At 41.3% G+C, this 26,017-nt stretch overlaps 2 protein-coding genes across 6 annotated transcripts; both read right to left on the bottom strand.

Moving 5' to 3' along the window:
• Positions 1-1,201: 1,201 nt before the first annotated feature.
• LOC308100363 (uncharacterized protein) lies at positions 1,202-4,149 on the bottom strand. 3 transcript variants are annotated; one of them, XM_080449386.1, is made up of 3 exons: positions 3,997-4,149; positions 3,454-3,596; positions 1,202-3,256 (listed from the first exon to the last, which is right to left on the bottom strand). In XM_080449386.1, exon 3 carries the CDS (start codon positions 3,229-3,231, stop codon positions 1,972-1,974), a length of 1,260 nt encoding a protein of 419 aa, XP_080305512.1. In that variant the 5' UTR covers positions 3,232-3,256; positions 3,454-3,596; positions 3,997-4,149; the 3' UTR covers positions 1,202-1,971. The 3 variants fall into 3 exon arrangements, with proteins under 3 accessions (XP_080305512.1, XP_080305510.1, XP_080305511.1); XM_080449384.1 differs by lacking the exon at positions 3,454-3,596; XM_080449385.1 differs by lacking the exon at positions 3,454-3,596 and having other exon boundaries at positions 1,202-3,248.
• Positions 4,150-6,179: 2,030 nt separating this feature from the next.
• On the bottom strand, positions 6,180-25,160 carry LOC308100759 (uncharacterized protein). 3 transcript variants are annotated; one of them, XM_080449854.1, is made up of 10 exons: positions 25,061-25,160; positions 22,259-23,856; positions 21,745-21,929; positions 21,423-21,546; positions 20,746-20,802; positions 19,433-19,552; positions 18,675-18,732; positions 10,510-10,596; positions 9,947-10,067; positions 6,180-6,703 (listed from the first exon to the last, which is right to left on the bottom strand). In XM_080449854.1, the coding sequence occupies exons 2-10, from the start codon at positions 23,819-23,821 to the stop codon at positions 6,556-6,558; spliced, it is 2,463 nt and encodes an 820-aa protein (XP_080305980.1). In that variant the 5' UTR covers positions 23,822-23,856; positions 25,061-25,160; the 3' UTR covers positions 6,180-6,555. The 3 variants fall into 3 exon arrangements, 2 of the variants coding, with proteins under 2 accessions (XP_080305980.1, XP_080305981.1); XM_080449855.1 differs by lacking the exons at positions 6,180-6,703; positions 9,947-10,067; positions 10,510-10,596 and adding an exon at positions 14,167-15,835; XR_013934457.1 differs by lacking the exons at positions 6,180-6,703; positions 9,947-10,067; positions 10,510-10,596 and adding an exon at positions 17,784-18,023 and having other exon boundaries at positions 18,063-18,732.
• Between the last annotated feature and the right edge of the window lie 857 nt (positions 25,161-26,017).

The following is a 26,017-nucleotide window of genomic DNA, read 5'->3' as shown; positions in this document are numbered from 1 at the left end:
AGTACAACAAGGCCCTTCCTATATGGACGTAACGGGGGCCCAGGGCCCTTTTAGACTGCAAATCCAGTAAACGGGTCGCCACAGGTGCTTTCTTGATCCACAAATGCCATACAATCCAAGTAATGTGTTTGCGTGACACAACGCTACACACCTGACTGCCTATTAAGGGTAGCAATGGGGGCCCCTCAAAAACGATTGGCCCAGGGGCCCCTGTGAGTCTTGAGTGTCACTCACTTTGGAGAAGTAGTTAGTCAGGTATGAGTGTGTTGAGGGCACTGCCCCTTTGACTATCTTAAATACCAATCCCATTTTTATTTGATTAACCCTGTCTTCTACCCTGAGCCATCCCAGACTAGCAAAGTGTGTTGGAATTACCGTAGGTGGGTCATGGGCTTTAGGCAGAGAAGTATCAGTCGGATCAGTTTGTTTTGGGAGGTCTGAAGCTTCGTTTTTAGTGACATTGAGACGTTAGAGAACCAAGAGGTGCATTGTCAAAGTGGCATTGAATGAGGAGGCAAATTATATGATGACATTTGCAATGACATTAGAAATCAAAATACTTAGTTATATATCCATGCATGAAACATAATTTCCATGCAGTTAAAGAAAGCAATACCGCATGATGCAACACACTTGATTTAATTGACTGTATAACCAATTAATTAACAAGACTACGAGTATAAAAGCCCCACTAGCGTTCCCTTGCGGCTGTGCTACTCCTTACACCCAACCACATCAAAGGGCCATTAACCAACCAACATGCCACCCCTGGCGCCTGGATGGGGACGGCACTAGAGGAAAAGTCACTGGGTCACCCATATCCATAGGGAGCATGAAGGTGCACAGCAAATTACATGGAAATCTAGCCAGTTAGAGATATGTTGTTTGGTTTGGACTGACCTGACCTATGACATCACCACCCCACCCCACCCTCTAGTGAGAAAACAAGAATTGTGCATCTTGAATTTAATATTGCAATAAATGAATCACTTATTATAACCAAAGAAGGAATCTGGGAAAGTAATGAAGGGATAATTTATTTAAAACAATGATTTTATCTGTACAATGAGCTCTACTGCTTGAGAGTAAATTGGGGTACTAAAAAACTGTGGTTTTCCGTGAGTAATTCAAGTGTATGGAACTCCAGGAATAATACCATTTCTCAGCAAGGAGAAGAAAAAAAAGAAAAGTTCCACTCCCATTAACAGAGTTGGTTTGAATTCCAGATCCTGTGACCAGACATCCTTATCAATTAAACAGACAATCACTTAGAAAAGCTTTTATTTATAACTTTATTCTCTAAGGTATCCATTGAGGTTACAACGTACATTTTCGAGACATGCCTAATCATTTAAAGACAACGCAGTCCATCTGCTTATGTTTACCCCAGTGTTTTTGAGGCAAGTTTATGGTTGCCTAGTACTTCACTCAGCTTTATGTTCTGTAACACTGGTGTAAGTGTTACACCATTGCACCCTCTTCTGGCCCAATGCAGTGTCTGCACAATAAAAAGGAGCTCAACCAAGGTATTTCAGAACCAGCATTGATGAATGTTTAGATCTTTCAGAGAAGGGTTTGGTGCATTTCTGATGACTTATAAATTGAAGTTTTACAGTATTACTCAGGTCCAAGCGGAGAATATACAGTACAATCAACATTTTTGTGTTAACCGTGACATTTGCAATTTCTTCCATGAAGTACATTTTCATCAGGAAATGCAGTGCACAATACAAAATATTTTTTCTTATGCACTTTAAGTATGCTTGATCATATCCCAAATGTAATATGGTAGAATTATTGTGATATCACAGAAGTATCATGATACTCAATATTATGGGAAATCAGCCCATGGCAGCTTCAGATACAGTTCCAGATACAGTTTCTCTCATCAATAAAATTTGAAGCCGACTGTTGGACATACTGTTCTTGTTTTTTTGTTCGAGGTATAGTTACAACACATCCAGTTTGTTTTTAAAGTGTCTTTTTTATGGTGTTGTTCATTTGTCGTGCAAGGTGAGCAGCAAAGTCCAACAGTCTGTTGTCAAGGACCAGGTTTGCTTTGTCTGTATCATCGTCTGGTTCCTCTACCTCCATCATCCTGCAAACTTCGGGTGGGATGTCTACCGTTTTCCCATAGCTCTTTGTAACCTCAAAGCTGGCGGTCTGGTCAACCATCCTGGGGTTGATGATTAGCTTGTGGACGCGGTAGTCGTACTCCAGAAAAGGCACCCTGTAGACTTGCTTGAAGATGTCCACTCCCGGCATGTGTCTCCCTTCTGGCCCACTGGACTGGCTTGCGTTTCTGGGTCCATCGTCAAACAACAGAAAGACATGGGTCTCCACTTGAAACACAGAGGCCTCTGGATGCTTGCCCTGCAGTTCCTCCATAAGCGTCCGCAGGGAAGTGTGGTTGTAGGGGATTAGCAACTGGTCCACATTGGCCAGAAGGACATACTGAGAAGTGTACCTGTTCCGGTAGATGCACTCGTTCAGGACACTCAGTTCGCCATTGAGGTGAATCTCCCTACGCAACACCTGTGACCACCATGGCACAATCTCCAGAGTTCCCTCCTCCACATAGTGCTGGAGAACCTTGTAGAAGTCCTGCCCACAGGTGGTGAGATAGAGAACAACTTTCTGTACTCCCAGCAGTTTGTACACCTCCATGGTCTGGATGAACTGAATGGCGTTGTTGTAGTCCCCATACACGGAGTTCATGCACACGGTGAAGAAGACAGGGAAGTCCTTCTCCCTTGTCTCCTGGTGCTGTATTGTCAGAAATGGTCCTCCCACAACATGTCCATCGTGGTGGTGGATGGCCAGCAGCACATGCGTGGCGTTGCACTGCGACACCTTGGGGCAAAGCACATCCCCAGCGATGTACTTAGTGCCATAGTGAACTCTGTGCTTCCTGACTGCTCCTTTACTTCTCTGTAATCCACGTCCCGGGCAACAGAACACACAATCAAGTGTCATTGGCTCCTCTGTGTTGATGACAGCAAGGACGCGTGTGGATCCATCCATTCTGTGGTCTCTGTAGGCAGCCATCATGAAATGTTCTGAACCCTCAACCTGTGTTAGGAGATCCTGCGTTGTTTGGCCAGGGCAGTCATAGAGGTGCTGTGGGAACTCATGTGCGAGGTCATAGAACAGATATACTGCTGAGATGCATAGAGAGAAGACCAGAGCGGCTTTAAAGTTCGTCCATATTTCCTGTGAATGTGGGTCCATGTTTACTGGTTTAGCCCCTTGAGCGCTATGACAAGAGAGAAAACAAAACATGAATTATCTGGCTCCAATGTAGGCTGCTTGCGTTACAATGAATTAACTCATCTCAACCGGTAGAAAAAATAAAGGTATAAGGGAGTTTTTAAGTGTGCAGTTATTTACTGCACACTACTAAGTTACTAAGTTTACTCACTGTACACTCAGTTTAACTGAGCTGTCACGTACAATAGCTGTTGGACGTTCTGCCAGTACTTCCATAATTTTCCCGTCAATCTCCACTTGGTCTGTCAGCACCAGATGACACTTCTCCTCACCATCTCCGAGATTTAGGGGCTACAGCAAATTATGGTCGCTGTTGCCCTAAATCTCTGTCAAAAAAAATCAATGAGTTGAACAAAAAAAATGCTAGGAAAATCTGTTTGGGTAAATTGGGGAATTATACAAATACAGGGCATAACTAATATGCATTGAATGTCATGTCAATGTTTGTTTGAACATGAACGTATCTATTCTGCATGAATAAAATAATGCACTACCTCCCTTATCTCATCTATTCTGCTCTGTAAGAATCTGTTTTGCTTGTTGTATGTTGTATGTTCTCATTGTTCTGTATCATATATTCAAAATGTATTATATAAAATAAAAACTGGCAAAAATCTGTTTAGACCTGTGAATCTATGGTACCCTTAACTGTTGTAGCCTAAGTGAAATATCTGAACACTTTATGTACAGGATTCTTTTTAGTAGACACTTATTAAATGACCTTACCTGTTATGTCTTCCTCATTAAATCCAAAACCTTTTAAATTCAGCAAGTGAACAGCCAGAACAGGGTGATGAGTGAGGCATGTCAGTCGTGTTTCAAAGGGACAGGTGGTACTGACGCAAGCACCTCATCTCTCACTGTCTGGAGCAGCAACTGGTAAAGAACTCAATGAGGATTAGAGGATAGTCATGGGATAGTCACGGTGAAATACTATTGTACAGTATATGTGCGCATCCTATCAAAATATCCTGCTCTACCTGTTGAGCTACTGTAGGCGTCATTTAGTTTACGCTGAAGGCACAAGGATTTTGTGTCTGTCTGTCTGTGTGTTTCTATGTGCAGGGCGTTGCTGAAAATGAGCACTTGTGCTCAGCTACTACCCTGGGTAAATAAAGAACAAAGAAAAAAAATAAGAAAAAAAATGTTTTCTTCTAAAGTCATGTTTTGCTTTAATGGAAGAACAAGTCAATTGCAGGGATCCAATTTGAACAGATTGCCCAAAATGTCAGTGATCATAAGATTCAACAAACAAAAAACTATTGTTATCAAAGGGAAAATATGAAGGATATGGGAATAGTCCTCTAAACCCAAAAATAGACAAAGAATAACAATAACAATGAAAATATAACATTTTCTATTGACTGCTTACTTGAACTGAAAACAATCTTACTTCAACCAGATCCTAAAACATCTCTATTATTTACTTTAGCAGACTGGAGTATGCACACTGCTCACCTACTTGGTTGTTCTGCAGACTACACCCACCATATACATTTATTTACATTTAGGGCAGCCATTTCAACTGGTTGTGTGGTCTATCCTAGATACTAAACCTTCATCATCATTGTCAAGCAGCACTAGCTCGCTATGTAAGCCAGGATTACACTATAAACAAAGTTGGCTGGCATGGCAATGTTTATTTTCTTGTCACTTCACTCTCTGCTTGTGGACTTGCACTGACCATAGTAGCAAAGTTGCAGCCTGTGCACATCCTGTGTGAAGGGCACGTTTGTTATCAGTTTAAAATTGTAATGTCACATGCATGCCACTCAGTTTTTTAAAGTTCCAACAGGAGAAAAGAGATCCCGCTTTTTCGCTTCACCTGTGAATTTGAATATTACGATTTACAATTTTGACAATTTTAACATTTAGCAGACGCTCTTAACCCGAGCGATTTACAATAAGCAAGGTAATCACATACTGTACAACAAATGCAGAGAGACTGTGTAGTGCCTCAGTAAACTAGCATCACGAGTAAACCAAGAACTCAGCATCAATCTTAACAATTACTATCAAAATAACAATCTGTACATTCATTGATAATATAGTATAGCAGGTAAACGATGAACCAAGCATCTATCTAAATAACCTGCTATCAAAAACAACTACAGGAGACTGTCTGTATCAGATACATTCTCACTAGTAGATTACAGAACAGACATGTCTTTGTCCCTTTTCTAGACAAGAGATTGTCTAGAATCAATATAACTGTAATCGTTCAGAACAGAAACATTCATTTGAAGTCTCCTTACCAGTTAAGATAATGTTTTTTGTTTGTTTTTGTTCCTATAATATTTAACAATAGTTGAAATTTTCTAAATGTGTAACATTTTAAAATATCTTTAGATCTACTTAATTTTTTGGCATGACTCCATCGATCTATAAATGTACAGGACCTGTGTGTGTGTGTGTGTGTGTGTGTGTGTGTGTGTGTGTGTGTGTGTGTGTGTGTGTGTGTGTGTGTGTGTGTGTGTGTGTGTGTGTGTGTGTGTGTGTGTGTGTGTGTGTGTGTGTGTGTGTGTGTGTGTGTGTGTGTGTGTGTGTGTGTGTGTGTGGTGCGGTGCGGTGCACTGCATACCGTAAGTCATGGACTGTCCAGCCGATCAACTTCAAACTTGGCATGTGTATTACAGAGGACCCGAGGGTGTCGCAGCACAATGCATTGTGAGCTTGTAGATCTGCTATTTTGGATAATGTTCATGACAGCCATTCACCTTCATTTTGATTATTGTGAAGAAGGGAGACTCTATGCTAATTGGGATCAGACCTAACTTTTTTTGCCAAGGCATGAAGAGAGAACATTATCTGCACAAAACTAATATTATTCCACACAAGATTAGTCTTGTGTGTTTACAAAAACAATTACATGTCCAAGAGAGAGAAGAAGAAATGACTGACTATAATTATTTCCTGTGCCTCAGGATTACCAGTTTAATAAATGAGAGTAAGTAGTTGTAAGTACATTCAATTAAGCATATTCAAATGACCATATAATGACTGTAAATCAGTAGGCTATACATAGTAAATACAATAAATATAATACAATAAATAAAACAGCTAGCTGTACAGAAAGACAGACAGATCGATACATACATAGACAGATCAAATTCAGTATATGATATGTGTTACTGTCGATATTCCAATGGCCATGTGACCAATATCTACCTGCAAAGTCTTGATGTTATAGACTTGGAGAGGTCAGAGAACTCTACAAAGAGATTGTACTTTTTGGAGAAAAACCTGTAATATTTGAATTGTGTGTGTGTGCACGCACGTGCAGTATCAATCTAATGCCTGAGGACTGCATTCCTTGGACACGATGAAAACACTGGGAAACGTGAGGACCTTGGCCAGCATGAAGGACAGGTTAGGCAGGACGTGGACCACCTTGATAGCCTCCTCACTCAGCTCTTTATCCTGCTGAGATTTCCTGCCACCACAACACAATCACACAAATACACATTCAGTACACCAACAATCGCAGATCATAATACACATGCCACGTACTGTACACACAAACAGACAATATATGTTGTGAGCTAAATGCTGATAGCAGAACAGTCCTTGTCCTAACTGCATGCATGATGCACAGGGCGGAAACAACGCTCTCATTTGACTCAATGAGGCTGTCCTAATCAGCTACAAGCGCCTCTTTCACCCAGTACATTGATGGACCCTTACATCAGCAAGTACTGCCTAGCCCTGTTACCAGAGCCGGCCCAGCCAATAGGCAGAGTAGGTGTAACAGAGGGCTGAGACGAGTGGCTCAGCAAGCTATGAGATTCTATGTGAGCTAAGTATCTAGTTCTTAAGTGTCTAACTATTTACCTGATGCTTTATCCAATTGCTGCTCGACACCACTTTGCCTCACAGCTGTGCTTTTATAAGTAGAATATGGTGTCATACGATCGTAGGACGACGTCACGCTGGCATTGTGTCCATGATCGGGCGTAATGCTGCGTCTTCATCGTCGTCTTGGCAACAGTAGGCAATTGCCTAGGGCGCCATTAGGTGCGTATTTTCGATAAGCACAAACGGACGTGCGTGACAACCGGCGTGTAAATCTCTGATATGTGTGTATCGCCGGTCTTCCTTATTTTTGTCTGACAGTCAGAGGCGCGTTCACATGGAGAATCATTTGCATTGCTCCATGCACCATTTAAGACCATAATAGGCAACCGGAAACTGATGGAATACATCACAACTCTTCAAAAGGGACAGATCTACAAGCTGACAAAGCAGCGCGACGCACTGCCTGATAAATTGTAGATCAGCGCAAGCGAGTCCCTCACACGATTAAATGTTTATAAAGTAAATAGCCGACTCTCACGTGTAATGAAGAGAATAAGAAGTTTGTTTACAGTTTACGACCAAAGGCTAATAAAACTTGGAATGGATATTATATTATTACGTCCCCGTCTAGGGGAAAAAGAGATGCAACATAAAGTGGGAGTGAAACCCGTTTTTATTTAGAACTTAATATATATTTACAAGAACTTAAATAGACTTTAACGTGTGTGTGCGGGCAGGGGTGATGGCCTCTATAAGATGAATCTGAGGGCGGAACACACATGCGTTGCATGATGAACTATATGTAAAAACGTCAGAGGCTTTATGTTTGTTAGAAGGATGCATTCCAGATAATTTAAGTGAGCTGCATACATCCCTAGGTATGTGCAGAAACCGGTTTATAATTTCATGGTACAGCGAAGTAGAACATGACGCAAACAGGCGTGCACAATGCACATGCAATGGCCACGTGAATGGCAACAACGTGCCAGGTAAAATGCTGCCTAGGGCGGCGTTTCCCAAACGCGGCAGGAGGACCTTTTGTTGTGGTGCCGTGCCGTGTAAAATTTTGAATGAAAAAGAAAGAAATCCACCCCCTCCCCCCAGAACAATAGATGCGTCGTGGGCTGCTGCTGCCTTGAGCCATTGGCTCATCGTCCGTCGCGGACACACATCCAGTGAATCGACCCTTGCACATATAAATGCAAATGTGTGGCTTTGTCTTTATGGGGCCATGACTGTACTCGCCTGGCAGGTACTCAGGGGTGAAAGTGGGTCGGAACGGGCCGATACGGCGGACTTGAACGTCGTACCGGTGAAGAGGGGCTGTCAAAAGCACATATATGTCCAACAATAAAACACATGTACTAACGTTAAATCAACATAAGTGTTAGATTTCTTATAAAGTGCTTCTAAAACGCTCCAGGGTGTTCGTGTGAACGTAATTCGTGTAGTTTGTGGTGTTTAATTACTCCACGGAGATGGTCTGTTCACTCGCAAGCTGCTGCGACGTCTGACTGGGGTAACCGAAAGTCTCGCCCCAAAGCACGCTACCCCCATTTGTTTTCGCGGACCAGCGGTTCTTGTATTTGTTTTATCGAGGATAAGGTTAGAAATAAGTTTAGGATTAGGCATAGTTTTATTGATGTTACGTTTAGGAATAAGGTTAGGTTTAGACATAGTTTACTGAGGTTATGTTTAGGAATACCAGGTGGGCGACTGTGTTTTGGGGCGAGAGTTTTTTTTGCCTAAGGGAGGCACTAGAGGAAAAGCCATTGCGTGATCAAAAGCAGTAGGGTTCTTCCTCTAGGGAGCATGAATGTGCTCAACAATTTTGGGAGGTTGAATACCAGGCAGTGTGGCATGTGAGCAATCCTCCCAGGCACCCACTAATGTTTAGATATCTTGTGTGAAACGGCCTAAAGGTGGTGCTAGAGGAAAGGCCATGCAGTCACCAAAATCTGTTCAGATTATGTTGTTTTGGAGCACATTGTTGGAAGGATGGACAGGCTGACCTACCGAACAACATAGCCTCCCTCAACCAGGACAGACTTCAATATCTATGATTTGACGATTAGCAGATTATGACATTAATGATATCAAATAATATCTGGGCTGAGCCCTGTCGCTAAAGGGGGTAAAGTAAAAAACTACATTTTAACATATTCATAAACCTTCACTTGTTTTTTACTTGCACATTGTTGGCACACAGACAATCTCCACAAATAAACTTTTACACTAGTTATAAACTTTTTTATTTAGTTACAGACAAGTGTACCCAAAATGAAAACAGACGCATCGACAATGATCTCGACTGGTCTGTACATTTTTACTTGCAATGCCTCGACGGCAGACAGCCTCAACTCGCAGACGGATGCTATTAGGACAAGGTGTCATTACAATGTAAAGTCTGGCAGCCCTGCAGGCACAGGACAGTGACTTAACCTGAGGCCGATTCTACAAATGTCTTCTAAATCCTAACAGTCTTCTGAAAATCTTATGTTTCTATGTCAGTGGTCCTCAAACGTCTTCATGTCAAGGACCCCCAAAAGTATATGTATTTGGCCTTGGACCCCCATCTCAAAATATTTTGTTCCAGGGACCCCCAGAAGCAAAGATTTGAGTTAAAAATATTTGCTTTAAAAATATATATATTCAAAGATTTGCACAAATGTGCAGATCTACAAGCTCATAGTGCGGCACAAGTGACACAAATGAGCTTGTATATCTGCTATTTTTTTATAAATGGTTAAAGTGGTCAAAATCTAAAATGACACAGATGCTTTCCCGGTTTTAATAGGTTAAGAAAATACTTAAATTAAAAGTTAAAATGAATAAATTAAGATTAAAATAAATCTCCTCTGTGAGCAGAATGCAACCTCACCTCACTGAAGTGCATGTCTGTCCTGCAGTGGACATGAGACGACTGAAGTTGTCCTCAAGGTCACTGGTGCTGGTGGTTTCCAACTTGGAGATGGTCAGCTCATAAAGGTCAGGGTCCACTCCTTCATGTGTGCATGTAACAACAATGTGCAATTACTGTATCTGTATATGCCAACATGCTGCACAACATGCATGAATCACATGACATCCTCTTTCCTGACTATCTCCAATGTTGCCATTTACTGTGTAAGAAGAAATGCCTTAAAACTAATATGTTCCTTTCCTTTAAAGTCAAAGTACAATTAAAGTAAATAAGATCGATCCAAGATTGATTATTTAAAAAAAAAAGTTTTCAGAGTAAATATAATAATACGATTATAACAGTTGGTAAGCTATACCTTTTAAGGCTCAGTTATTTACAACTTTACAATTCTCAAAACTAGGTATTCTTTAGACTAAGGAATCTTTAGACAACACAGTTGACAAGTGAAATTCCAATTGGTTAATGCCCCCAATACATTCCTGAAGACCAACGATTACGCGTTGCAATCCCACAATGCTAACCTGGTGGAGGGCTGTTACTTCGGCTGCTGTTGCTAGAACTGCTTTCCTCCGTTGGACCAAAGTAATCCAGGTTAATTGCCGGGCAGCCTGTGCTAGCAAGGAAGACAGGAGTGAGGAGAGTCAATATGAAAAATATCATAAAACCATGGCCAATCAACTCCACATAATAATTTAGTCTTTGTTTAGACAGCAGGAAAAATAAGATGGAAAAAAGGTGAAGGGCAAACAAAGGAAAGAAGGTTCTGGAAGGTTTAAATTCCAGTTCATCAAGCGTTCATATGCTTTCAGAGGTGAGGGTCATATAACCAGGGTATCGTCTGTCTCTGGGCATGAGTTTATTTAATTTGAGCTCGACCCTTAATTAAACCCTTAGGAAACCTCTAAGTGGCTGAATAGATAAAAATATAGAGACACAAATTACTCTAATGGAAACTCATCCTCACGTGGAATTCTGTCCTTGTCTTCTGTGAAGTAGAATTAATCACTTAAACCCTCTAGACCTGAGTTGGGTCTGTATTTGGACTACTTTTTCCCCTCTACACCATATCTCTTTGCCAAAAGATCTACAACCTCACAATACACCACAACGCGAAGGGATTAGGGGCTTGTAGATCTGCTATTTTTGCTTAATGATTCCCCCAGAATATGGATGCTGGGGATAAACAAGTTTAGGCATTTACAGTAGCTGATGCTCTTATCCAGAGTTACTTACAAAGTGCAAGATCAGAGTAAACAGGAATATGTCAGGAATACAATAGGATGAGGGGTCGTTTTTTATATTCATTGATTGAATACTAGTCAGAAATGTAAACAGCACATGGTACAGTAAGACATTGAGGCTAAAAGGATAATACAAAAAAAAAGTCCTGGGGAATGAATCGTTTCCATTGTGGTCCTATGTATTGCCCTCAACTGTACTCCGAGTTGAAATAAAGGTTATGATGATGATTCAAGTAAATAGAGTGCCATGAAAACAAGTGCCATAAAGTAACTAGCTGGTACTTTACACATCAAGTGTTCGCATCTGTCTAAAAATAATTTACTATCTAAAATACATACTTAACATCTGTGGACAATGGACATGCAAACAGCATACATCTATCTAAACAACAGTGCAATTTCACAGCTTAGGAACCAGGAGGTTGGAGCATTGGCCAGGGTGTTGTAAGGACGGGAGGGTCAGACATCCTGGGCCATATTTTGGGCTAAGTTAAGTCATAAGACCTAAGATGCGCAAAATAGGGCCCCCTGTGTTTGCTGATCTAAGTGAATGGGAAGACGTGTAGGGCTGGATAATATCCTGCAGGCAGGGGGATGCCACGCTCTTGGTTGCCATGTACTGCTACTGTAGGTCCTCACCATTGTTTTTAATTGGATGCGAGCAGCAACAGGGACCCAGTGGAATGGGCACAGAATTTTGGGAGGTTGAAGACGTGGCATGTGGTGGCATTCTGGATCAGTCTCCATCAGCCTGCCTGAGATGACTGACACATAAGGAAGGAGCTGGGCAGACTCATGGAAGGGTACACCAGATATAAAATGTACATTATCAAACACCACCCGGACAGCAAAGTCCAGTAAAGTCCAAGTTATATTTTAAACAAAATTAAGAAAAACACATTTTTTTATGCACTTGAAGGACGATTTTCAACCTATCGTCATATAATTGGTCCTCACTAATGCTCATGATAAAATGGTAAAAAGAAAAAAATCTATGTGGTCTGTGTCTCATAGGAGGGCTGTGGACACTTCAGAAACCCACCTACCAGTGACATCATTGTTAGGCAGGTTTTTTTTTTCAAACAAGATTTCAATGTTCTTTTTTTATTAACACGAGAACAATGGCCTCCATTATAGCATGCTAACTGTCAGGAATAGAAAGCCTGCAGTTTCTATTAGCTTGGATTCCCCATTGATGATGTCATTGGTAGGCGGGTTTCAGTCCACAGCCCTCTGCTGAGACACAGACAGAGTAGAGAAAAATGTCAAATAGCAGATCTACAAGCTCACAACACGTTGCGACCCGTAGTGAGATTGTGAATCTGCTAATTGTCGCCAAATATTATATATGTTTTTGCTGATTGTTCGCCTATGGTATGCCCAGAATAGGGACGCTAGGGGTCAAGTGGTTAATGTATGCCTACATGTATCCACCAACCAACCATTTATGCAAGTGCATGTCTTTATACAATCTTTTAATGCAGTGCCATTACGTATATACAGTACTGTATATACTGTATGTCTTAATCACTGCATCACTTTTGGGAACATTCTTGTCCAATCTTAGAGCCATTTGAACTATGATTGCAAATACCTAATCGAAAATTATTCTTTACTCTTAAGCTCTATTTATGCTCCATCGAACAATGCTTTTGACAAGACGCTTTTTATGTGGGAAAAATGACTACCAAATAATTTATTTAAAAAAACTACTGTACTACAGATAAAGCTTTAAATGGTTTAGGGGCAAAATACATTTCTGATCTTGTACGATATCGTGAACCATCCAGACCTCTCATGTCATCTGGGAAAGGGATGTTTTCTGTCCCTATAACCAAAAATAAACGTGGGGGAGCAGCATTTAGTTTTTATGCACCACATATCTGGAACACACTCTCAGAAAACTGCAGGTCTGCTGCCACTCTTATTTCTTTTAAAACACAACTAAAGACTTTCTGTTTGCCGCTGCCTTTGATTGAGTTATTTTTCTTTTCTCTTCTGCACTGTAACTGTATGTGTACATTTTTACTTATTTTATCTTATGAATCCTAATGTCATTTTATGCCTTGCCTTGCCTACCTGGGGCTGCCATAATTTAGCTAAGGATTTTATTCCCAAATTCTGTTCAAATAATCTAGTATTTCAGTATTAAACAGGACTGTGTTTTGCAATGCAAACCAGTCTCTTAAGATGACTCAAAATATCAATAGTGATACTGTAAGTACATTATTTTTATACCAGGACTCATTTTGTAAGAGTAACTACCCCGGATGCCATTCAAGATGAGCACTTATCTACAAACGGATCAAAACATGCAGATGTTCGAGGGAAAGTTGGTTGATGGGAATAAATGCACCATGCCAAGAAAGAATCCACTGATTGAACACTGACTCATACCAGATGTAACCATTTTTGATGAATTGGTTTTGACTCGATTCAATACAATGGAATGATATCATGTTAGTTAGAAGATCTAGTGCAGTGGATATAGTGCATCTAGTGCATAATGGTCAGTGTATGACGTTTTTCTCAGGCAGTAGCAAAACTGGTATTAATGTTCCAACTGATCACGTCTAGTCAAGTAAATTAAGCGAAGCAATTCTCCATTTCAACAAAATGTCTTTCATTCCAGTACAGTTATTCACCTCAGCAAAACAATGTTTAAAGGTTCTTAAATGTAGTGTGGAACATTTTAGTAATATATCCTCCCACAACAAAGTACATCCAAATCTGCATTATTAACCAGAGCAAATCTTAAAAGAAAAGGAGGTTTCAGTTTTGTTGTGTACAGGTCAGCCTTAAGTTAAATTCAATGTTTTGGTTTCATGTTGGACAGTTCCTCCTTGTGAAACAATGACCAGTGCAACTGCAAACATAATTATTTTCTTTTTCTTTTATTGCTACAATCACCAGTAGCAGAAGAGCAATCCACTGTTGTGCACCAAACATTTATTTATTTGATTTTGCAACTCTTGCATCCTTCTATTACATGCTCAGTGTTTTTCATGTAGATACTTTCTAAGGCTTTTGATAGTTGTTTTGATGGAGTAAACAAGGAAAACTGTAAAGTTAATCAATATTAATATCAGCAGTTCATTGCAAATCAAACCCAGATTCAGATTTTGAAACAACGTGAAGCCGTAGTTCACAGTTGAAAAAGCAACCACAGGTCAAAAGAGAACAAGTCAATTTGCATTTGGAGGTAACAATCTGAGTAATGGGGACAGGAAGTACAGGAAGGCTTTACCATCACCAGTATATAAGAGAGAGGGTCCAATTAAGTGAACCATTAGTGCAAAGTGCTGCCCATGTTTCACTGTGTATTCAGTTCAGCTGTTATGGTATATTACTAAAAGCAAGAATGCAAGAATGAACTGAAACTGACAGAGATAAATAAACAAACACACGTAATTAGCTATGTTCTGCACTTATAATATGCCACCAGTAAATAATCGAAATGTTCCACATTTGAGGCAGTTTTCTTCACAGCTCAGAGTTATTCTGCTTATACCGCAACCACTTGCAAACAATTGAAATTCAAGTAGTTTTTTATACATATTTTGGAGCAATACGCTATATAAATAGATAGAAATTAGTTTTGGACACAAGCTTGTAATACATGTTACTTTACTATTCCTGCAAGTAGTAAAAGCCATAGTTACCAAGATCTACAAGAATACCAACTGAGTCAGTCAGCTGCAAGTCTCCTCTGCTTCCCCTTACTCCCCAAAAAGGTTTAAAGTTATAATGAAATCCATGTGGTTTTAAAGGATAGCTTGTGGCTAACGTTAGCTTAAATAACTGATAGCTTAATACAATGTGTATATTAAAGTCATACTGTGTAACATTTGTTTTAGCAGTCTGTTTTAGTAGACTACATCCCTTGTAACTCCGTTGTCATTACAACATTTGTCTATAAGGAAGGAACACTGGGAAAATTTAAATTTAAATTAATGCAGTTAATACTGTAAAATACATAAACAACTGTAAAATAAATACAGTGTCGGGGGTCGACATTCGCCAAATAAAAAATGTTTATTAGTGTTTAGAGACGTTTTTTTATGTGGAATGTTTACTGTGAAAAATATACCAGTGAAAAGTTATATCAAAAATAACTTTTGCATTGTTTAAGTTCAAAATGCATTTAGAATGCATCAAAACTGCAATTAATAATGTGATCCCTCTGGCCAATCAGATATAGAGTATTCTCTGCGGCCGTGGTATAATACTCATTAACTGTGATCTTGTGAGCTTCTTAGTTTATCTTTAACAAAGGGGCCACAAACTCTGGAGGTCACCGTGTGAGGCTCCAACAAGTAAATAAATTAATACATTTCCTGAAATCCAAACATCACTTTAGGTACAACTTTCTATTGTAACAAAATAAAATCCAAACAATAAATAAATACATATACTGTACAATAACTCAGCATTACACAAATTGCCTATGGCTTGACAGAATATCTGGCACCAACTGCCACCAATACTGAATGATCTCTGACCATTGCTCTACAAGGTGAGAAGTATCTGGTTTAAAAAAAAGACAAAAAGGAGCAAAAAATGAAAAGTAAGAAAGGTCCTCTACACAGTGTTTCTGCTTCTCCTTCTGAAAGACAGATGAGGTAGCAGGTATTTGTCTGAGGTCCATGTCTGCTCCAGTGTAGGAGACATGGTAGAAAGTAGCGTCCTCAGCTTTCCAAATGAACCTATGTACATCAGTGCTTCTGACACACTGGGTTCACACCGGGATGAGAATGTTGCAGCAACAATTAAGTCAGGAGGAACAAATATGTGTCTATTTAAGATGTTCTTTGCCTGCGTCTGTGGCTCTATCAACCTACTCTTGGATACCGACCCACCGGGTGTGAAACATGACACAAAATAACTTGCAAAGATGCACCATTATCATATTTTACTGTCAACGTGTGAGTATGCATACTGGTTTTGAGCACTCCCCAATTCTGAGTTTACTATTATTTCTTTTTTTCCCCGGATTCATCAAATAATCAAGAAGCGCATTTTATAGATCGACAACTCGACGTGAACAATTTATTTTATTTTATAATTGATTAAATCAATTAGTCTGATTAACCCAAAATATCCGATCTACACTACGTGTCGTGAGCATGTAGATCATTATATTTTCTATAAAAACAATTTCGAATCCCCCCAAAATCTTTTTTTTATCGATTAAATCGAATTTGTTTGATAAACTCTTGCATCACTAGTTCTGAATGCTCATACAAAATAAATTCTGTTTACAGAACTTCTTACAGGATTCTTTATAATAAAGCAGCAACCAAAACTTTCACAGATACCCCAATAAAACTGGGAACTGATAAATATTGAGATAAATACTGAGATTAAAAAATTTAAGACCAGGAAGACTTTCATCACAGAGAAATAGTTGAAAGCGTGAAAAGAGAAGAGGGAAGAAAACAATAGTGTTTCGTCCATCTTAGCATGGGCACTCTTTTGATTTTGGATTCCATGACAGTCTCCATTTCCTCCCAGTGTTGGTTCTTAAAGTAGTTCACCCAAATAATTACTTATTTTCTATCATTTACAAACCCCATGAAGCCTTGAATTCATGGAGATTTTTGTCGCATTCCTAAGCCAATAATTTGATGCCCCATGGAGTCTCCAGTAGGAGACTCAAAGAGTCTCCATTGAGGCCTGGACTGCCGGCGTAGCGGTCCAGGCACCTAGGCTCAGTGTAGCCTGACAGCGTGTCGCGGGTTCAAGTCCCGATCCTGATGGCCTTTGCTCCATGTCACTTCCCACCCATCTCTCTCTCCCCATTTCCTGCCTACTGTCCTATCGAATAAAGGCATAAAAAGAAAAAGAGTCTCCAATCGGAGACTCCACCAGTCATCAAAATATTGGCTTAGGAATGCGACAAAAACTAAAAGATCTCCTGAATTCAATGTTCATGGGGTGTGTAATTGATAGAACATATCAATTTGGGTGAACTACTCCTTTAAGCCCAGTCCAGACTAAAGATTCACAACGCAACCACTTGCAACAGAATCTTAAAACTTGGGTTTGCAACTTCACAGTCTACACCCAGGCACAGAGATGCCTCGGTTGTCAGGTCAGGGCTGACAGACAGTGAAAGCAGTTTACCGTTTCCATAGCACTTCAACCTGTTATATTTATTCTATATAGAATCGTTGCTGTCCGGCAGGAACCAGCTAACTCAATTTTTCCGCTTTTGCTTTTTTTTTTTCATAAATCAGAGCCATTGAACACCCTTTAAGTGTGCGTGTTGATTAAAAAAATATTGAACCAATGAAAAGTATTAAAAAGCGCTTCTGACAAAACCAGCTAACTCCATTGGGTCATCAAACTTTCTGCTAAACCAGCTAAGTTCACCAAAGGGGGGTGGAGTTAGCTGGTTTAGCTGACTCAAGGCTCCACCCCCTTTTGACCTCAAACTTCATTGCGAGCTTGGAGGTCCATTCAGCTGTTCTTATCAATGATGAACAAAACCTCCTAACTACACTTTTTTTTTGTAATTTCCTGAAAAATGAACATTTTTGGAGTTAGCTCGACATCTTGTATAAAAATATGAAATAGCTCTCCTTTCCTTTCTCCCATTCGCTCGCTCTATTTTTCTCCCTCTCGTCAGGTACACGCTGTAAAAAAAAGACTTGCGATACTGCAGCCCTATTTCTCCGCGATATGACGTGTGGTATTATTTTTGGTGACTTTGTTGGAGTAGCTCTTTAAACTGGTGTTATATAAACATACTGTAGTAATTCTGCCATAAAGTTGATTAGCAGGTCTTCTTTCTCCTCCGTCCAAACTTCTGCCATTGTTTGCTTTAATACATCTGGGCACGTGGGTGTTGCCAGAGACAGCTGTACATGCTCAAATTGGTTAAACGTTTGATAGCTTCTGAAATGTTTTGCTTGCGATTGAAGTGGAATCACTTGCGACGCAATGATATGACATACGCCGACCTGCAACGGGTTAATTCAGACTGCTTCAACGGTCTCTGCAATGTTCTGCAACCGTTTTGTCGCATTGCAAATCTTTGGTCTGGACAGGGCTTTAGTGCCGTTTGCACTAATTAAACTATTTTAATGATAGACTTAGTTAGGATACTTTTTCAATATAAGCACTTTTTCCAAAGTACTAGGCCAATGCATTTGTGCCTTTTGAGGGAGGCTTATCTAAACCTCAACAGTGGATCAATTTAAAAAAAAATCAATGCTGTGGTTTTGTTTCTTGCCTACACTGATTCACTAAGTGGGCTAAAAGGTACAAAGACAGAAGCAGAGACAGAAATAGAGACAATTCCAGAGTCAAAAGGGGGTTAAAGAGGAGCCCAGAGGAGAAGAGTCCCGAGCAGGCACCATCAAGTAGAGGAAACCAGGTTGGTGGTTGAAACAGAGTCTATTTCCACCCCCAGAAGAGAGGGGATCGGCGGGGGGACATACCGTCCTGAGAACTGCTAAGGCCATGGCTGCTCAAGTTCAGCTGGCTGGAAGACAGCACCTGGGGTGGAATAAAAAAAGTGAATTTGAGTGTTTGAAGTTAAAACCCTGGTAAACATGAAGACAAATACATTTAATTCATTTTACACTAATATTTCAGACCAGAGTCAATATCATATCGACTCAGAAGAAACGTGGCACATTTAGTTTAAGTTAACTCCACGCAAACATTTGGAGTAACTGTAGCTTTGGGGTCAACACACCATAAGGGTCTTAATAACATTCTTAATAATGGGTTTGATTCTGGGCAATGAGCTGAGTCACAAGTCTATTCTCTGTTTTACTGAATACTGAGTGGTTTACCCTGGATTAATCTAACCTGTCTCTTGCTGTCTTCATCCTAGGGAAAGCTTTTCTCTTCCTAACACTGTGGGACACCTTCTCCATCTTCTACTCCTTCATCATACAATATGTGCCTGGATAAAGTGTCCGCCAAGAATTCTAGCACACTATCAGAAACAACTGTGTTAGCTTTCTCCCTGTTTATCATGGCAAGTTCCAACAAAATGGCTTGTGGTGATATTTCAGCCTGCCTTGCCACTTTAGCTGTGCAGATAAGCCAAAGATATAGCTTCAGGTTGCGTTTGATTGGTCAGCTGCCTTATCAGAACAAGCTTATCAGCCCATTATTTCTCCTTTTATCACTTCTTTTACCCAGGTCAAATAAAGACTGGGAGACTGGAAAGCATCGATCAAATTACCTGAGTTGATCCTGTTGAAATGCCTCGTCGGGCCGGGGACCCCAGGGGTTCTTGTCCCATGGCTGCTGTGTGCAGTGACTCAGCAGCTGATACAGGCTCTTTGGTTGGCTCTAGCATTCCCTGATAAGAGATACAGAGAGTTTAGTTTTGCTTGGCTCATTGGTTCTCATTTGCAGTCCTGGGGAATACATCAGTTTTCCATGTTGATTTGGTACTGTAGCTAAACTGCATTCATTTGGTGCCAGATCTCAATTAGTCCCAGATTAGACGGCTCGAATAAAAACCAGCAGTGCTGTGGGTGCCTAGAAATGAGAGTTGAGAACCACTGAAAAAAGTGTGTGTTATGATAAAGCTGAAATCTGGAACTTATTTTAATAAATATTTTTTTAGTTTAACCAATAAAGACTATGTTACTATAATATAACTAAGGGAGGTGGCCTCCCTACTCTTCCAGTGAGAAATGTAGACCCTGGTGTCGAGTAGTACACCTACTGGTTGACAAGTAGTAATGCCTAAAGATCATGAGTGCAATATCACCCTTGCTTGACAAGCAGGGGTTCGCTCTTGCTCTTGGAAGAGTGCTAGAAGTTGGGTCTCCCACACGGAAGACCCACGTTCAAATCCAAGGCAGGACATTAAACTTTAATGTGTTGTCATAAGCATACAAAAACACATCTGTGAATTCTTATCTTAAACAGTTTCCTATGAATTATTAAGCCTCTTTTAATTAAAACCTATAAAGATATGCACAAGAACTGGTATCTCATGTGGCACTGCGGAGCACTCAGAGGCATAATGAATCTCAGAGAGATGTTAAAAGAGAATTATCAGACAAAAGAAAAAGTGTTCTCCCAGCATACGCAGGGTTTGTTTTCCATGTAATATTTTTTTGTTATAAGGGCTTCATAGTAGTGTGCTCAAAAACAGTTTAACACACATCCCCCTATCTTGGTGCAGATCGAAATATAGTTCACACTCACAGTTTCGATCCTACACATACTGCAGGAACAGATGTCAGATCTTTTTCTGGTTAAAAAGGTTCAGGTTTAACCTGAATAAGATCTGTGTAGGATCGGAACATTGTTTTATAAAGTTTGGAGCAATATAGTAGGGAGTTGCAACCCCTTTCTTCATAGTAGTGTGCACACATAGCTGATCAGATATAACCACATAGCTGCAATGTCACGGTTTCATACAGCTGGAGACCTGATTCACCTCAAGAGTGCTGAAGCTGCCTGTGCAGCAGAATGATTCATCAAGTGCTGGGCATATAGTTAAATTTAGTCTACATTTATATAAGATTGCTTACTCACCAGGTTAGATGCAAAGGCAGGCACAATCAGCGGCCGCTTTTTCTCACCAGCAAATACCTGTCACAAGACAGAGGAGCACTCCATCAAAGCAACTTCTTAAAAACCAATAACGTCATTTAGCAATTTATTTCGTTAATATTATTTTCTTTTTTTGTATTATCCTCAAATGAGTCATTCTGCCAATTCCCCTTGAACAGTGCAACATGATCCCTGTTGCTGCTAACCCTCATTGTTGGCCTGGGGAGTGTGTACACTGTAAACAACCACAAAGCCGCTTCTTTTCGCCTGACAGTGAGGTGTTTCCCCGGGAGACTGTAACGCATGCAAAGGTACTTGCTATGTCTCTCAATTCCGCTCTTTGCTCAACTGGTCTGGCACCCAGACCAACCTGTAGGAATCGCTAGTGCAGCTACAAAGAACACAATCCCCAATCTCTCCTATGGTAGGCAAGACATTTACCCCTATGCCACTGGGATGCACCAATCATTTTGTTGGGGTTTTTATTTCTGTATTATAGTAATTGGCAGATGGGAATATCCCTTTGCAACGCTAAGGACATTTTTGATGACAAAAAATAAAAACGTATTCTTCTCAACTGGGGGAGATGTACTAATATCAGGTTTGAATGGCAGTCTACTGTAATAAGCAGTGTATACAGTATGTTGCACCAAACTCACAATGTTCCTGGTTTCAACGCCCAGGCACCTGAGTAGAGTCCTGTTACTATAGGAACCACCCCACTGGAACTTGAGGGCCAGAGCACTATGGACGTCCTGTTGTTGACACACGCCCCAGTGTACCCTGGGAAATGAAGGAATTGGGAGAGTATTTCAAAAAAGAAAAGGTTAATAAACAAGTTTAAAGTTTAAACTTCTCAAGGAAAATGTTTAACTTGGCTAACAATAGAGTGCCCTTTACAAATGGGTAACCAGGCATAGTTGTGGCTGCACTGCATAGATTTTGAATGTCAGATTCGCTCAGATTTAAATGAATACTCACTGACTTCTGCTGTGTGTGTCCCCTGACCTGCTCTGCTCCTCATCTTCAGGCTGGCTGTCATGGGTCTGAAGCAGAATGCTGAGGCTGGGAACATCCTCCTCACCCCCACCCTCCTCTCCCACCAGGCCCAGTGCTTCTGGGAAACTGGCCTGTAGAAGTTTCTGTACACGACTGGACAGAGAGCCCTTGGTAGAGATCAGACAAGAGCAGCAGTAGTAAATATATATATATATATATATATATATATATATATATATATATATATATATATATATATATATATATATATATATATATATATATTTTGTCCACATGGAACAGTGAAAGATAAAGATACACAAAGCGTAGGCAATGCATTGAAATGATTACCAGTGGTGGCTCTCAAGAATGTAGTAGTGGAGTACATTAGTAGTAGTAGCAGACAGTAGTCATAGTTAGCATGATGTAGCATCGGTATTACTGAAAAACAGATTGTGTCGTGCCCAGAGACATTTCCCAGACAAACTTCTCCCACCTGCGAGCTATTCCTCCTGGAGGAGTCACCTCCTCCCCGTCCATCATGCTCCACCTCAGTGGTCCCATCAGACAGCCCGGGGCTGCCATCCTCCTGAAACTGTGCCCACGTCTTCCCCTCCGTCTGAGCCCTCGTGTCTCTGAACTCTGCCCAGCCTGCCTCTCCATCGTCTTCTGTGGGTGCAGAGCAGAAGTCTGCAAAGCTGTCGCTTGGCGGGAGGTTTGCCTGAATCTGTTTCCCTGCGCTAGCTATTTCCCCACACTCCTGGTCCCTGCAACCCCCAGAAGAGCCCTCTTTGTCAGTTAAGACTGACTCCGCATCTGCCCCAGTCTCTGATTGGTTGGGGTTGGCAGGGGTCTCCTGTTCCATGGTTTCTGATTGGTCCAAATGAGAAAGACCCTTCACTGCCTCTGACTGGCCGGGTTTTGATGATCCGTGGCTGGAAAAGGAGTCACTGCGTCTAATGTTTCTTGCGTCCTCGTCATCCTCATCTTCATCTTCTTCTCCATCTGTCTCCTGCGCGAGTGCCTCACTCACCTGATGAACACAAGCAGGGGATGAGGAGCCAGGGTGAAAGTCTTCGGGAAGACCCTCTGGTGACACAACATCACAGAACGAGGCAAAGTCTTCACTAACAGACTCACACAGGCTGGCTGTGGGAGGAAGGGTTGAGACACTGTCCTCTTCCTCTGTCCTCTCATCCCCTGACTCTGTCTCCTCCTCTGCCTCCTTCTCCTGTGGATGACTTACAGTTAGGCTGGGCCTCCTCTCTCTGTTACTATCTCCTGGTTCACCGAGCTCCTCCTCTTCAGTGGGCGGGATGCTAACGGCAGTGGCGTCCTGAGGCTGGTGATCCTGAGATGATTGAACGGGTATGATATCCCTTTGCTCACAGTGCTTGGCCTTAGTGCAATCTTCTTCTCCCCTTCCTTCTTCTGTAGCAGCACAAAGAGACCCAGGGTCCTTTGCAACCTCCTGTCCTGCACCCCTTGGCAATTCACCACCCAAGTCCTCAGTGAGGTCGTTTGTCCCTCCTGCCCTGCTGTCCCAGAGCTCTGCGTCCCCTGCAGGAGAGAAGCCACAGCACCAGGGGTTCACCGCTTGCTCAGCAAAAGCAGTGAAGTCAGCGAAACCCGGATCTCCCTCCCCCGGGGAGCAGCCGTCTGGGACAGAAGCTGTATCGCTCCCACCGGTCGAGTCGTCAGAGGAGCTGTCCCTCTCGGGATACCCATTAGCGAGGCCGGGTGGAGGCTCTGCATCACAGTGCTGCACTCCAGTCCCCATCTGACCCCTGCCAATCGCCGAGACCACCATGGATGCAGGTTGCGATTGTTCGACTGGGTGATTAAAGCTAGCGTTGGGCGGATGGGTAGCTGGGCTTGTGGTCGATGGACGAGGTTGGCTGAGGTTGGAGGGAGAATTGGGTGAATCGACGAAGCAGGAAACCCCCAGAGAGAACCCCCCAAAGTCCCCAAACTCGTCCTCCTCTGCCCCAACCTCCTCATCGTCGTCATTCAGCGGAGGGGGAGAGGTGGAGTGCAGGGGCATGACATCAGGCTCCATGGGCGGTCCTCGCAGGGCACTGAGGCCTCACGCACCTGGCAGAGGAAAACGACAGTCAGAGAGACACAATCTGAATGGTACACACAGTAACTTCCCATAACAGCTGCTATGGAATGCAGACCAATGTTCATGAATGGAATGAAAGGAAGTGAAGATTCCGATATATATATATATATATATATATATATATATATATATATATATATATATATACATACATACATACACATATACATATATACATAGACAGAGAGAGAGAGAGAGAGAGAGAGAGAGAGAGAGAGAGAGAGAGAGAGAGAGAGAGAGAGAGAGAGAGAAGTTACCACTGTACTGGATAGTGAGGCACACTGGAATGGAAAAAGTGCCCAGTGCTGCCCTACACCCCAGTAAACCGATCTGAAACCTTATCCGCCCGCATTGTGCAGTTCAGGTAGAGAACACAGCAAAGTCCAAGCCATTTAAGAAGACACTGGAATAACAACACCAACCAGTGGCAAATGACGCATTAGATGCTGTCAATCCGCATGTGAAGATATGATTATTCATGCATTATTACACAATAAACTAACGCTGCATATTTCATGATTGGTGATTAATCGGCAAGACTGTCAAACACAGCAGCTGGACAAGAGACACAGGTGACATGATGCTGGAACGCACCATCTTAAGTTCAGCCTGTGGTGTAAAGTAACTACATTTACTCAAGTACTGTACTTATTAGTACAATTTTTAGGTATTTTTACTTTACTGGAGTATTTCCAATTTTCTGAAATTTCACTTCTAAACCAATACTTTTGTACTTTTACTCAAGTCCGTTTTGAAGGCCGGACTTATACTTGTAACAGAGTATTTCTACATTGCAGTATTGACACTTTTACTTTAAAAGTAAGTACTTTTTCCACCACTGGTTTAGACTCTACGCCAGCCTATAGTAAACAAGTAACAACACACGTCAACAATGGCAAAGTGACATTCAACTTGGCTGCCTTTCCTACGAGTAGTTCAAGTTGATTGATGATCAATAACATTACACGTTAAAGACAACATGTCTTTCTTGCGTTTAGAAGCACTGGGGATAACGTTAGCTAACGGTGTTAGCTACCACAGCTATAGCTAGCTTAAATAGCAGCACTGCACACATTATAGGCGATTATTCTTCAAGGGGAAAAGGTCATTTAAAAATGGCTGTCAAAACTCTAGAAGTTTAATACCGACACACATTGAGCTGAGTGTTGTCACCTCTAGTCACCACCGCTGCTGCAGTAGCTTGCTTTCCATCGCCTCACCTCATCCTCCAGCTGGCGGAGCGGTACAGACACACAGCAGCAGCACGTCACTAGGTTACAGCTTACTTACATCCCATAGGCCGGACGGGCGGACACTCCACACACTGCGACTGTTGTCGAGCAAGCGCTCTGTTCGTGTGTGTGTGTGTGTGTGTGTGTGTGTGTGTGTGTGTGTGTGTGTGTGTGTGTGTGTGTGTGTCTCTGTCTGTCTGTCTGTCTGTCTGTCTGTCTGTGTGTGTGTGTGTGTGTGTGTGTGTGTGTGTGTGTGTGTGTGTGTGTGTGTGTGTGTGTCTGTGTGGTGGTGATAGTGGAAGAAGTACTCAAAGGTTTTACTTAAGTACTGTAAAAGTATCAATACCCTATTGTAGAAATAGTCTGTTACAAGTACATGTTTGTTCGGTATTAAAAATTTACTTGAGTAAAACTGCAAAAGTATTGGTATCAAAATGTACTTTAAAAGGTAGAAGTGCTGTTTATGCAGAATGTCGCATTTCACAAGTTTTCCAATGCATAAAAAACTTTTGAAAATAGCGGATCTACAAGCTCACAATGCTTGCATCGCGCCGCATTGTGAGCTTGTAGATCTGCTTTTTATCAAATGGGCTGAAGACTTAGTGTTTTGTAATAATAATCAAATCTACATTTAAGTAATTGTAGTGGAGTAAAAGTATAATATTTGCGTCCTGAAATGTAGTGGAGAAGTAAAAGTACTGAAAATTGGAAATACTCAAGTAAAGTAAATACCTAAAAATTGTACTTAAGTACAGTACTTGAGTAAATGTACTTAGTTACTTTACACCACTGTCTGTGAGAGTGTGTGTGTGTGTGTGTGTGTGTGTGTGTGTGTGTGTGTGTGTGTGTAGATTGGTCCCCTGATGGAAGGTCAGATGAGGCCAGCTGTGGATGTACA

Source organism: Gymnoscopelus braueri (assembly GCF_963280865.1).
Source record: "Gymnoscopelus braueri genome assembly, chromosome: 14".
NCBI classification, from domain to species: domain Eukaryota; kingdom Metazoa; phylum Chordata; class Actinopteri; order Myctophiformes; family Myctophidae; genus Gymnoscopelus; species Gymnoscopelus braueri.
This window is presented reverse-complemented; position numbering and strand designations above follow the sequence as displayed.